Raw genomic sequence first — 15,277 nt, forward strand, 5'->3', positions numbered from 1 at the left:
GAACAGATCATCCAAGCGATGCAAAAGGTGTTTGCCACCCATGGATTCCCACGAGTAATTTGCTCCAATAACGGACCACCATTTCACGGAGGAAACTTTGCAGAATTCATGGCAGACTGTGGCATCACACACAGAAAAGTGATGCCTGGATGGGCGAGGGCAAACAGAGAGGCTGAGCGCTTCATGCAAATGCTCAATAAAGTGTTCTGCATAACCCAACGGCATGGCGGAAAACTGAAAAGAACCCTATACCAGTTCCTAAGGGAATACCGATCCACCCCTCACCAATCCACAGGGTACCCCCAGCTGAAGCCCTCTTCAACAGATGCCCACGAGGGCTCATTCCAGAGATGGAAGGCCGACCACCAGGCATCATCGATGACCAAAAGACATCAGAAGACCGACTAGCACTCAACGAGGGAGAAAATAGCAGACGTCAGCTCAAACCACCAGAGAAGAGCAGAGAGATCAATGAGGAGAAGCCTCCCCAGCCTGAACTTGGATAGATAACATACCCCCGAAGAAGATACTGGGGATGCAGAGCTTGCGCCAGGCGACCTGGAAAGAGAGAGGGGAGAGTCAATGTCAGAGGAGCGTTACCCCCGCCGAGAAGGCCGTCAGTGCCCCATGCGTTTCTAAGACTACATCATGGGCCAAATCTGAAACCAACCTGTGTTTCCCTGTATTGCCCACGTTGGGCCCACTAGATGTTCATGTTTTATTACATGCATGTCTGTCATGTTGACAGCAGTTTGTGCCTAAAGGCTGTGTTTAAATTTCGTTATGAAAAAGGAGGAATGTGATGGAGTCACGTGAGCGTGACGGAAATGTTCGCCGTCGCGCATGCGCTAGATTAATAAAGTGGGTGTACCCAGGCTAAGAAGTGCGTGCCGGGAACCCGAAGAGTAAAGACCTCTGTCCCGCATCTCCTTTCAGGTACGGGGAGGGGGTAAGGCCTGACCACGGGGGTCCTTGTTGCGAATAAGAATATCACAACTTGAACGCATCAAAAAAAAGCTGCACGGCTGGGCAGTCAGACAAATGAGATTGTTTCCACTTAAAATACTACTTTATGAATTTGTAGGCATAATGCTAATTGTTCACACATTTCTGAAGCCTTGGATAGCTGGATATTTGCTGCTCTAGAGCCATCTCTCAAAAAACCAGAGTTTGCTGTTGGAGAGAGAAGTGGGGCGAAAGCAAGAGAAACTCAGAAGAGTAGAGCCTAATAGGGGAAACAACTGCTCCCCACTGACTCCAGAGGGTCCATTTCTACCGGCAGAACAGTAGCTAGACAGGGCCACTTCTGACTCCGTGATCACATTGGGTACAGCGGCTGCCAGAGCCCTATTTGGGTCGCTTACTATGCAGTCATTATGGGCGCCTTAGCTAAGGTCGGGAATGACTTAAAAATCAGACAACAAAACACTGTGACAATCGAACGGAGCACAACTAACATTAAGCACATTGGCCCTAAGTATGAGGTTTCCAGTAGGCCACCGTTACGGTAACTTTAGCTTATCCGTTTCTGCTGCCCGATATCCCGGTAATATCAGGATATTGCAGGCGGCGGTGGAACGGTAAGTTCCCATTCCCCTGGAGTCCTACCGGACTCCAGGGGAACGGGTAGACTGAAGCACCGGCATCGTTGTTAATGGTGCCGGTGCTTCAGTGATTTATCTGTCGGTAGGGGCCTGAACTACCGGCAGGTCAGGTCTGCCGGTGGTTCACAGCCCCTGCCGGCAGACGCAGAGTTAATCCCGGTCTGGAAAAGATGGCAGTAATGTTTTTACCGGCACCTTATTTTCAGACCAGTTCACTCCTAATGAGGGCCCAGCATCAGAGCACACTCTAGATTACCCTCCCAATCCCACTGAAATATGAAATTTCCGATAACAACACATCGAGAAAGAATCAAGAATTGGTATTGCTTAGTCAACTGGACCATGAACAACATACATCAACGTGTGTGCCCAGGACAACATCCCACAGCGCAGGCTAGAGGCCGGAAAGCCACTAGGTCGATCACACGATGCCAGGGACATCACAACGGTTTTAGACACTTCAAACATCAGCATTTGTACTCCTTTTACAACTGGATGGAAAAAACGGACAACAAAACTGGTCGAGATAATAAACAACTCAGCAACAAGCCATACGCCAGATCACCTTTTGTTATAGAGTAGCCAATGGGAAAACACCTCTTGGGACAGCTTACTCACACGAATATCATTAGGAGAGAATATATTAAAAAATATGGATATTTATTCAAGAAAGGAAAATAGAGAATATTATTTAAAAAATGTAATTAGAGAGGTCGACAATGCAATTATTTTATATGTTTTTGTTCCAGGCATCTTAGAAATGATTTTTTATTTTTTATTGTTTTAGCTGAATTTCATCAACTTTACAATATTTTTTTTACAAAATTTCAAATAGTCAGATATTTCACAAAAATACATTCTTGTTAATTGACAAAGGGAGATACCCTGTAACTAATTCGTTCATTTCAAAATTTGAAATTGTCAAATATTTCATTAAAAAAAACAAAACATTATTAAACGACACAGTATGATTACATTTGAATAATTCATAAAATCAACATAAAATCTGCATAATTTTCATCTCATATATACATTCTATGTACATTTTGATGATTACTGCTTGAATTCTTAAACAGGTTGTTGTTTAGCATAACATTTTAGTTGCTATCACACTTTTGTTCGTTCATTTATTTAACATAGCATAGTATAACTCGTAATACGGTTTGGGTTCAAGATAAAATCCCCCAGGGTTCTCAAAGTCATTCTCACTTTAATTGATTTTCTTCAATTGTAATGAATTTAGGAAACCATTAGCACCAATCCTCACTGGCGTTAAAGTTCCATTAAATATAATGTGCCATAGGAGGTCAGGAGTCATTTGGTCGTACTCTTGCAGAGGTTTTTTCAAGTATAATATACGAGACTGTATTAGTGATTCACACTCAACTACCAAATGACGTAGATTTCGATCTGTCCTGACTTTTTACAAAATCGACACACATTTTCTTGTTGGGAGATTAATTTGCGTCCTGCCTGGATTTCTCTAGCAGGCCATATATTAAATCTCAGGCGTAAAAAGTCTGCTCTATGTGAGTGAGAAGAGCATCTGTTCATATACGTTTCAGGGATCTTAAATCTTTTATGTTGGAATAGATATGCATTTAGGAGATTTAGGGTACATTATCTTTGGGCATTACAAGTATCAGGGTTGTGCTGCCATTTGGAGAAAGCTCTCCGAGGCTGCTGGGGGTGTCACAGCTGCATTGAAACTCTCCAACATCTGTGTCTGACTTGTCCAGTAACGAAAATAAATTACAGAAGAGGTGTTCGGATGTTATGTAGATACGGTTTATGATGTGGGAGTGAAGAGAATTGGAAGGGGGAAGGGAGGATAGCTCAGGGGCAATGTGTTTGTCTTGGAAGCAAGACGACGCGGCCACAGGTTCAAATCCCGATCCAGCGCTGAGACACCACTCGCTGGTATTAAGCACATTCTGAATTAATCATTATCATTATATTCATGAGTTTACTGAGATTCTGTGTGGACGATTTTGTTGGAATGAAAGATGACAGAATTATTAGAACTAAATCAATTAATCAATATTATGTATACAGCATTTCTCTGATATAGTACGATCTGTAGGCGTGTGATTGAAAACTACTGGATTCAATATCAGTGTCTAGAGGCATGGAATGCCGTACTTGGCAGGGGATTCTGGGTGGGACTCTGAGTTGGTGAGACCGGGGTCCTGGGCTAGCTGGGGGTGATCTCGACCAATGCCATGCATTGATACTATGGCATGAACACCAAATAATTCTGGACCTCTTCTCTTGGTCCCCTCCCTACGACTGTCTTGTCGGTCAGAAATGTGGGGGTTAAAATCACTGCCTCCCTAGCCATGGATGAGCAGGTGGCAGCGGTCTGTTAGACTGCCCATTTTAAATGCTGGGTCCTGCAGAAGGTTCTCCCTTTTATCCCTATAGTCTGCCAAGCCCCGGTGGTCGCTGCCCTAGTACTGAGAGTATTAGACTACTGTAATTCGCTCTACCTAGGGCAGCCTCTCTACCTGATTAAGCAGTTACAACTTCTTCAAAATGCAGCAGCTAGATATATCCTGCGCCCTCCGTTTGGAACACACATGTCCCCTCTGTTGAGGCAACTGCATTGGCTCCCCGTTGCGGCTTGGAATATGTTCAAGTCCATGTGTATTGTGCATCAGGCCTTTTACGGTATTGGAGCAGAGTATCTGCAATCCAAACTTGTGCACTATTCCCCTACTAGCCCTCTCCGCTACCAGTCGACCTTCCTGATAGCCGTCCCTCGGTTTAGGCTAGCTCGCTCAGGGGGGCGTGCTTTTTATGTCGTGTCCGCCAAAGCTTGGATTGATTTTCCTCTTGCTTTGCAGAGGACTGTCAATCACCTTGTCTTTCGGCAGAAACTGAAAATGATATTATTCTAAAAGCGTATTGTTATTATAACTTCCTTTATGCCTCCAGCGCCATGATACCTTTGGGCATACATGCTCTCAATAAGTTCCGATAACATAACATAACATAACATAACATAACATAACAATAAGATATCACTGACAGGTGTGAAAATGAAGGAAAACACTCAGTTATATATGGTAGAATATCACACATAGCGCCTATTTCTTACCTTTGCAGGTGAAGCACTTGATGTGGAAGTGCTTGGCCTGCACCCGCAGCACCTCGCCCTTGCAGGGGTCCCCGCATTTATGGCACTGAATGAGGGGCTTCTCAGCGGCATGGCTGGGATCCTGGGGGTGGGCCACTGCAAGAAAGGAGCACAATTGTTACACAGCTGGCAATACTGAAGGGTGACATACAGATGTTCATTGTGGCACCGGTTGGCATTATAGTGCCATGCACGCGGCTTACAAAGCCAAGATACTGCTTTATAATACATTGTGCTAGCTATGCATTAACAGACGTTATGTGTTATGCGCAAGTTATGCATTAACGACATTAATGTGTGAAAGAGATGCACTAAGAGTGCACCAATGAGTAACTGTTTAGTCAAGGAATGCAGCCCAAACATCAATAACTGAGTAGAGAAATGTATTCTTTTTCCAGAGTTTTAAAAACAAATCTATTTAAAATGTCATACCCCAATTCAAAGTTGTAATTTCCACTTTCCAGCCATTACTACACTTTTCTTATGGGTGTCACCTTTGCTGTGCGAGGCAGCCATGGCTGACAACAGCCCGCCAGCCCGAGCCAAGGTAAGATCAAGGGATGCGAGGGCCTCGGCGAGAGATGTGGGCTGATACCAGCCATGGTTGCCCACCCCCTCCCATAGAGGTGGGTAAAGCCATTCGCATGCCAGGGTTTAAACGGGGGCAAATGTTTTATTTTTTCTCTGGACATTATCTCTGGAGGAAAAAAACAAAAAGAAACAAAGATGGCTGCTGCCATAGGGAAATGGGACTATGTACCTTTTCCATTTCTATAGTGGCTGCTGGGAGACAGGAGGAGTGCCGGGAGTGGAGCACCAAGCTCCGGTCTGGCAAGTAAGTGGGGATGGATGTGGGGAAGGGGTTTGGATTGTTCTGGTGGGTGGGGGGATGGGGAGGCTATCTGTTACTGCCCCACATTAAAACATGTTTTTTTAAATGGTGCTACCCGGGTGCGAATTTACCATCTTTTAGTTTTAGTTAATTTGTCATTTTATTTACATCTCCCACCCCTTGTTCGTCATTTGGAGAGGGAACAAAAAGTCACTGGATAAGTTACTACTATACATTAATTCTGTAAATGACAGGATCAAATTCACTATGGAAGTTGGTAGCCCTACGATTCATTATCTGGACGTGTAATTGGAATTGGTAGATGGAGAAATCATCACAAATTTATTCACTAAACCAACTGATGTGAACAATAGCTTACATTACCAGAGTCACCACCCAAAGCACCTGAAAGACAATTTACCCTACAGTCAGTTCCTCCGGGCAAAAAGGATCACCTCAGTTGAATCTACACTGTCAGTTGAAATGGATAAGATGACATGCAAATACATGGAAAGATGATATCCTGAAAATATCATAACTGCTGCAAAAGAGAGATCTACTCAGAAATCAAGAGCGGAATTACTGAGGAAGAAACCAGAACATAAGGAGATACCCTTTTTATATACTCTTAAATATTCGAGTCAGAGTCATCAAATCACCCCTCTGATAAGAAAGAATTGGAGGATTATTCAAATGGACCCCCAACTTCAGAAACTTTTCCCTGAACCACCACTGAAAAGAGGCAAAAACTTTAGGGACCAACTAGTGAAAGCTGAACGTCCCCCATATTCACGACAATTAACATTACAGACCAAGAAATTCAGAACTTTTGCATGCCTACACTGTGAGAATTGTAATAATATCACTAAAGGTGACTATGTAAGACATCCACAAACAGGAGCCAAGATCAAATTGAGACAGTATGCTACTTGTGATACAAAGTCAGTACTCTATGCATTTAGTTGCCCTTGCGGGATATATTATGTGGGCCAGACCATGAGGAAAATAAAAGAAAGATGCAACGAACATAATAGTAACATCAGTATGAAGAATGAGCGGTCACCAGTGGCACGACATTTCACAGACAAAAGACACTCAGTAGCCCAATTAGGATACCAAAAGATTGACCAACGAGAACTATTTTGGATTGACAAACTAGACAGCATGAGCCCGTATGGGATGAATGAAGACTTTCACCTGGGTGCTTTCCTTTGAAGGAAATGAGAACCATACCTTTGAACACCACTGGAAGATAGGCAATCCTGTAAAATATGCAAGATACATAGACCTGATGATTCCAATTACTGACTGGGTTCTATACTGAGGACTAATCACTAACCGAGGACCACAATATTCACCAATGAACAGTAAAGTTGGTTCATATAGATAGACACACAATAGGTGAGACTGTATATATGAATGGGCATAGAGATCTTACCCGGGAGCAGCATTAATATGCTTTTATAGTACATTTATAGAATTGGTGAACACTTCTCAATAGTAACCCAATAATCAATGGTTCAGACATCCTGTGATCCGATAGGTGACCCATGCATACCACACTTAAGAAAATTGGATCCCCGGCATGGCCCTTTAACTATACCCAATTTCTTTGGGGGTACTACTCTTTAACACAATGACCAGTTGGTGACAGAGTGAACACATCACTAAAAACAAATGTTAAATGAATGTATAATTCTTCCTCTAAAACGATGAGTGTCTAACATTGCTATGTATATTAAGGAAGATTGTGAACAGAGGTGCTCGAAGGTTTGGTCATCCTATACTCCAAAACCTTGGAGTGATATCCTTTGGGGGGAACCCCAATCTGACATTTAAAAAAAAAATGTTTTGGAAAGGGACTCTTAGCCTCTCACTAACTGAAAATAAGGACACTATTTCCTAGCTATTACATCATTACCGATGATTATTGATTTAAGGCACACTTATTGAACTGTGTTTGTGTACGCTTACAAATATTCCCCCTTCATAGGGCCTTATTATGTTTTCCAGTTCCTTATCCTTAGTATATTGTACTATTGTGAACAGATTACAAGAATTTAACATTCAGGTACATGACCTATAGATACATTATGGCCATGTCGACTTTGGCCCGCGCTGGAGATCCACCATCGCCGAGTGCGTAGGTTATTGATTCTAGATACCATTCAGCCTCTGTCATGCTATGCATACAACCCCTTTTTACAGTTGCATGACACGTGATGATGACATATGTTACCATATGTTACCAGGTGACGTCATCACGTTTGCACCTTACAAACGCCAGCTCCTTCTTCCTTTCATGAATCCTGACGTCCTCAGAAGTCACGTTCGCAATCCACAATGGATTGCAACGCATAAGGATCCCACGTGCTCTATCTTATACATCATGCCCCCAGCTTCATAAAACTCGATGAGGCCTTTGAAAATATCCCATGATTTGGAGTAGAACCAGTAAATTACATCCCGTCCATAAAAGAATATTTTTTTTCGGATACGCACGACGTGATACCGTCACATGTTTCATGCTCGTACACGCAAAGCGCCATTTTTTTGAGTTATTCAGAATACCGGCATCTGTCTAAAGGTACGTCTGCATTCTACAGTGGACACCGCCTTATGGGGACTCTGCTATCTTCAGCCATTTACTTCCACAGAGGTAAGACATAAACTAGACAATTATGAACTCTTAAAGTGACCCCTCAAGATACATTGACTCAACATAGGCTATAGGCTATTAAGAGTTACTTACCTTTTTCCTTTCAGGCAGACCCTGAACCTTCAATACCATTCTATAGAGGACTTCACTGAGTTGTTCTTTCCATATCTAGGAGAGTGCAGGTAAGCTACTTATACCAGCTCCTGTTCTTCACATACCTTTAACTGATTAATGCAAGCAGTCAGTACTCCCTCTACCCCTTTTCCTATTTCCATTAGGGTAACATGGGATTTTAAATTTCCAGATTTCATCCATACCATACTATGAATTCTTGGAACAGACACTCTCTACTGCATTAAATGAACACCTGGAGCAGACCCTAAAGGTGGAGCTGATCCTTATTAAGGTAGGCAGTCCCGTATACTAATAGAAACCTCAAAACACTGATGTACATAATGGTGAATTCTGTACTGCACCAACTCCCCACCACCTATATACTAATTATCATTGTAGGTTCCCTGTGAAGACTTAGATATCACCAAAACTGACCCTTATCACCGCTGAAATTGCAGCTTTATGAAAAACCTTGGAGCACCCATGTGAGGTAGGACACTGCACACATTGGTAGTTATATGAATAGTCTCATCTGACTACCTATAAAAGACACTTACATGACACTATCTTCTTATTGTTGTCATTCCTTAGAGTTACCCATGAAGAATTAAAGAATTAAAGGATACAAAGAATGTCTTCCTACTGATGTAGGCCTTGATGCTACCAAACTTTCTCTCCTGATGAAGGGATAATATTTCCCGAGTGCGTTGAGTTTTCTCTGTGTTATTATCAATGAACATCACAGAGACTGTTTGTTTTCTCAATATGATGTAAATATAGTGAAAACATGTACAATAACTTACAAATTGCCTTATGAGAAGCGACTGAGCCACAAAGATAGTAGCACCTGTGAATAAAACAGTGAATTATTTCTGAAAATCAATTGTTTAAATTTAATTGACTTGAGAATATTTAACTATATATCAACATTATACTTACCTGTAACCTTCGGGTGAAATATAGACTTACTCAGATATATTGAACTACCCATAACCATACCATTGACCTCCTATTTTTGAATTAGCACTTGGAAATCGCTTTATTTATTGTCTGTCTTGGGACAGAAACCTTCAGTGTGCAGAGGACGCGAGGGTTCCACAGCCCGTGGATACCTTTTTTTCCTCTGGTCCTTCCAATCACACAACCTAGTGGCAGGGTTGTGTTTTCTCCTCTGCACCTCGTTACTTTATCTAAACCCAGTAGAAGGCGAATAATATAGAATTGAGGTGTGTATATGTGTTTAGTCCTTTTCTTGTCAGTATTTATTTCGATAATAGCTTGTCAAATGTTTTCTGTGTTAATCAGGGCCCCCAACACCCAATGCTTATGGTTAAACTTTCTTTTTTAAAATCCATAAATGATTTCAGAGTGCCTTGAGTAAGGCGCCTGTGGCTGCATTGCCTGGTCGTGCTGCTGCAGACTTGCAATGGCCTACTTGTTGCTTCCATTTCAGAACATTTGCTACATAGTTATTCTTGCGACATATTAATAATATACGTATTACTTTTAACATCACATGTTCTCACTGTTAAATAAAATCCTGCAGTGCTTTGAATCAGCCCTGCCACTCTCCGCCTCGACCCGGACTTCCTTAAATTCTGGAAGCTCCTCAAGGCCTTCCTTTTCTCCTCTTCCTTCTCTCTGCCTCTCCCATGGTAACCTTTCCTCTCCTCCTTTTCTCGTTGCCTTTCCTCTGCTATCCTTCCCTTCCTCCTGCTGCCTACTGCTCCTCTGAGTCAAATAGTACACCTGTTCCCCCTACCCCCGTTCAGTACCTTGCTCTTGCCTTCGGGCCCTCCTGCACTGTCCCCTGGCCTTCCTTGCACTTCAAGGGCATGTTCCCCTTGGAGGGCCTCCCTTCCTTGCACTTAATCCAGGACACTGCTCCACTGGGTGCACTTCTCCCCTTCCACTCCCCTGCACTTTTTGTATGTGCACTTGCACGATCCAAATGATACTAGGCCTTGTAGGATTGTTTGTCTTGTTCTCCGTTGCCCGCCGCCCCCCATTGCCTGGTTGCGCCTTGAAACACTTGTGTATAGGCACATTATAAATAACCTATTAATCAATCAATAAGCACTACACAAATACCCTACATGACATAACATAGGTCACATGAGTAATTGAATAAAATCATTATGTTTAAACAGTGGCTTGGCTGGTATGATAGCTCAGTATGTTAAAGACTTCCTGCTTAGATGTGGGTATAATCTGCATGTCACAGGTTTAAACCAAGGTTAATAAAATGAATTCCCTTAAATGGCGATCAGCACAGGAAACGGGCCCGAACAAAACCTAGTGGAGCTCCGGCAAATATTGTCTTGCCGGAACGCTGCTGGACCTCTGCTTTATCTTCAGGGTCTGGGTACCCCAGAAAACTCTCTGGACTGTCACCAAGCTGAGCTCTCACCCACAAGCAGCCAGCACTTCAGAAGATGCCCATTTAAGCCTGACATTGCCTCTGACAGAAACAGCCAAAGCCTCACATCCCATTCAAACTGGTATACATGCCTAGCAATTTACACACATGTATTGTTAGGCTGAGTAGTTTGACCAATGAAAAGAGCAAAGTACAACTTCCATTCCTCACTCAAAGGGTTTCTTGCTAAATTACTATCACAGACAACGATGAAATATACAATTGTGGCCATTCTTTGTTTCCCAAAATGCCCTTTTCTTCTATGCAAATTGCCAGACTTGGGCTCCATGAAGAGATAGGGTGTTGAATGGACTGGATCGGGGCCACGCCCCTTGGCCACTCACCCTTTGGTCCCCGCAAGGAGGAGGGCGTTCCTAGAGAAATGATTTCCATTTCCAGCACTGCATATAGCACATTACTTATACAGGTGCTAAATGCAAAACTGCGATAGCAAGTCCTATGTAAACATGTTTTATCTCTTAATTGCGAAGATGCAATGGTATTTGTCCTGTTGCCTGGGCACTGAAATTGATTGCTGTTAGTCACTGGTTGAGGTTTTTTCTTTCAGACATATTTCCCTACCACCTGGTTAATCTTCAGGCAGGAGACTCATGTCTGTGGTTGTTGATCACATTTGAGAAAGTGGGTCTGCCTTCGTTTATCACACTTTTGTAACTAATAGAGCAAATGTGGGCTTTCCTCTTTGCCATCCCTTACTGACAGTGTCCATTGGCTAGGTGGGCTTTGCACCTGTTCAGGGCCCGTACTTTGACAAGGGCACCCTGTCCAAGAGCAGAGAACAGTAGGGAAATCGTTCCCTGAGAAGAGGGAGGTTTGGTTTCCCGGGAGGATAGCTCAGGGGCAACGTGCTCACCTTAATAGCAAGACTACACCGAGCAACACAGGTTCGATCCCCGGGTCCGCGCTTGGAAACCTCTGGGTATTAAGCGCCTTATAAATAACCTAACATATCATAGGCTTGCAGTAAACAAGATTGAAAAACGGCGGGAGAAAGTTACTTATATTGGAAATAAAATTTTGGGAACAAATGGGGGTCTCAAAAAAGGCATGGAAGGTGACTTTGCCTCAGAAGACGAAGAGGTCTCGGTATGGTCAAAGTTATGGGGAGACACTCCCCGTCAAGTTGGCAGCTTTCAGGTCCTTCTTGCAGGATATCCCCTAGGCAGGGTTCCCGCTGAGGTTCCAGGACTTCCAAGGGCAATTCATTCAATGCTTCCAATTTGGGATGCATGTGATTTCTTAGAAAATATTTTACCTAATGGAGATTTGGCCGAATTTATTTCACCGAAAAACTAAAATAACTTTTTACCTTTTCCATTTTTCTTTTTTTATGATGCTGGGGTGACCCCCCCCTGCAGGCCCCTATCACCCCTCTGTTCCCTAACTTATACCCATATCCCACACCCACCTATTATGCACTATACATATACCACTTTACCTAACATTTAACGGTGAAATAAATGTGGTTACTCCTCCTTAGGTAACATTGTATTCGGTGAAATGTAGGTATACGCCAATTTCCACTGCAAAGATTTCAACTTGTGGTTCATAAACACCTTTGCCCCCATCATGTCGTGATTCCCTCCGCATTCACAGCACTGAGTAACAGTTCCCGGAAGTTTGGTGAGAGTAGAATCTCTTGACAAGGAACTCAACATCCTGATCTCTCCAATGTAAAATAACTGGCTAATAAGGCATTATTTAGCACACACTGGCATTACCTGGACATTTGAGGATGCACTTGTCATATAATGGCCACTCCTGGCCTTTGAGGCTGCACTTGGCATATGTTGGCAGCACCCGGGCATATGAGACTCTACCTGGAAAGCCAGCCTAAGCAGCATACGCTGGCAGCCTGTTGGCATTTGAAGCTGCACTTGTCACATGAAACTGGCACCTGCGCCTGTGAAGCTGTACCTTTCCTTCCATGACTATACCTGGCATGTGCGGCTAAAGCTGGATAGCCTCTGCAGTGTGTGCCCTCGCCAAACAATGGCTGCATCGCTGGCACATCACATACACACTTTAGCTATTATATAGTTGGTAACTCAAATATCCTTTATCACTCTTTATCACTCTTATACAAGTTGTCGTTTTTGTTTACGTGGCGATGTCCTTTCATGTTGTGTCATCGAGGGCGATAATCCCCATTTGTGACACCCTGAGGAGTGAAAGGGATTGTGATGCTGCTGTCTATGATGTCATTGAGTGTGTGCTCTCAGTTACGCTACCCCTGGCATTTTGGTGAATTGACTTCCCACACTAGTCCTTTTTCACTATTTACTACTTGAGAATAGTGAAGAGTGAAAATGAACCAGCACAGACTGGGAGCATCAGAAAACAAGAAACCCCAGGGAGAAGGACATTAAATAAAATGAAAAGAGCATTATCACACATACAGGGTAATTCATAGAATTTCGCAGAAAAGTGTCGCAAGCGGCTGCGCAGAGTGTCCGCGTGCGATTGTCTGCGCCAGGCGCGTGCACCAAAACCGATTTCCGCGCACAGCGTATTCATGGATTTTAGGCTCCCAAACCAGCCGTGGCGCAGATTATCGCAGCGACCCTGCAGCAGCGCCAGTAACGCCCCCAAGAACGCCCTCGCGCAAGGAAAAGCCATCAAAATCGCTAAATCATCGCAAAGGGTTGCGCTAACCCTGGACCAGTTTACAGGGCTGCCAAACAAGGAACGCAAATCGGGTAACGTTCATATCAGGGGTACGCGGAAAGTTTTACATGCGATTAGCCAGGGTACGTGTATGACAGGGGTACGCGTGAAGTTTTACATGGGTTTAGCCAGGGTACGTGTATTACAGGGGTACGCGGGAATTATCACACGCGATTTGGCTGGGTATGTGTATGACAGGGGTACGCGTGAAGTTTTACACGCGATTAGCCAGGGTACGTGTATTACAGGGGTACGCGGGAATTATCACACGCGATTTGGCTGGGTACGTGTATGACAGGGGTACGCGTGAAGTTTTACACGCGATTAGCCAGGGTACGTGTATTACAGGGGTACGCGGGAATTGTCACACGCGATTTGGCTGGGTACATGTATTACAGGGGTGCGCGGGAATAATGACACGCGATTTGGCTGGGTACGTGTATTACAGGGGTGCGCAGGAATTATCACACGCGATTTGGCTGGGTACGTGTATTACAGGGGTGCGCGGGAAGTTACACACGCGATTAGGCTGGGTGGGTCCTCACAGGTGTTCCCTGTACACCCTCCACGGCCCCTGCAGGCAGCCCACAAAACAGGGGACTACCCTGCACACCTGCTCATGTCTCCCACCCCCCACCCCCCCAGCAGTGTGGGGCACCCTCCACCAGGCCCCCACTCATGTCCCCTATCACCCCCACCCCCCAGCCACCATGGGCAGCCCCCACCAAGCTCTCACCCATGTCTACCACCACCCCCACCCCCCAGCACTGTGGGGCAGCCTCCACCAGGCCCCCACTCATGTCTCCCACCACCCCCACTCCCCAGCCACCATGGGCAGCCCCCACCAGGCTCCCACCCATGTCTACCACCACCCCCACCCCCCAGCCACCACGGGCAGCCCCCACCAGGCTCCCATCCATGTCTACCACCACCCCCACCCCCCAGCCACCATGGGCAGGACCCCACTCATGTCTCCCACCACCCCCACCCCCCAGCAGTGCAGGGGCAGCCTCCACCAGGCCCCCACTCATGTCTCCCACCCACCCCCAACCCCCCAGCCACCATGGGCAGCCCCCACCAGGCTCGCACCCATGTCTACCACCACCCCCACCCCCCAGCCACCATGGGCAGCCCCCACAAGGCTCCCACCCATGTCTACCACCACCCCCACCCCCCAGCCACCATGGGCAGCCCCCACCAGGCCCCCACTCATGTCTCCCACCCACCCCCACCCCCCAGCCACCATGGGCAGCCCCCACCAGGCTCCCACCCATGTCTACCACCACCCCCACCCCCCAGCAGTGCAGGGGCAGCCTCCACCAGGCCCCCACTCATGTCTCCCACCACCCCCACCCCCCCAGCAGTTTGGGGCACCCTCCACCAGGCTCCCACCCATGTCTACCACCACCCCCACTCCCCAGCCACCATGGGCAGCCCCCACCAGGCCCCCACTCATGTCCCCCTGCACCCCCACCCCCCAGCCACCATGGGCAGCCCCCACCAGGCCCCCACTCATGTCTCCCACCCACCCCCACCCCCAGCAGTGCAGGGGCAGCCTCCACCAGGCCCCCACTCATGTCCCCCTGCCCACAGGCCCTGACAATCCTCAAGCATGGGCCTCATGGCCAGCCACCACAGCCCAAAGACACAACCAAGTATTACATGCGCCCATGATACTACTCCAATGGAAACAATGTAAATCAACACATGTGTCTCACACACACACAATGGTTGCAAGTGAACCTGAAAACCCATATCATGACATGCATGAAAACAATGAGATGAAACCACACATTGAAGAATGAAAAAATCCAAATAATGT

General features: G+C 45.5%; 1 protein-coding gene across 20 annotated transcripts in view; it reads right to left on the minus strand.

Moving 5' to 3' along the window:
• The window catches only part of ABLIM1 (actin binding LIM protein 1), a 1,283,500-nt gene that overhangs the window by 650,581 nt on the left and 617,642 nt on the right, over positions 1-15,277 (minus strand). For all 20 annotated transcript variants that reach the window (XM_069611893.1, XM_069611883.1, XM_069611888.1 and 17 more), the window contains one exon: positions 4,705-4,839. In XM_069611893.1, coding sequence (XP_069467994.1) covers positions 4,705-4,839 — 135 coding nt within the window. The remainder of the gene's footprint in view (positions 1-4,704; positions 4,840-15,277) is intronic.

This window comes from Ambystoma mexicanum, chromosome 8 (genome assembly GCF_040938575.1).
Source record: "Ambystoma mexicanum isolate Mex_15411 chromosome 8, UKY_AmexF1_1, whole genome shotgun sequence".
Taxonomy (NCBI): Eukaryota; Metazoa; Chordata; class Amphibia; order Caudata; family Ambystomatidae; genus Ambystoma; species Ambystoma mexicanum.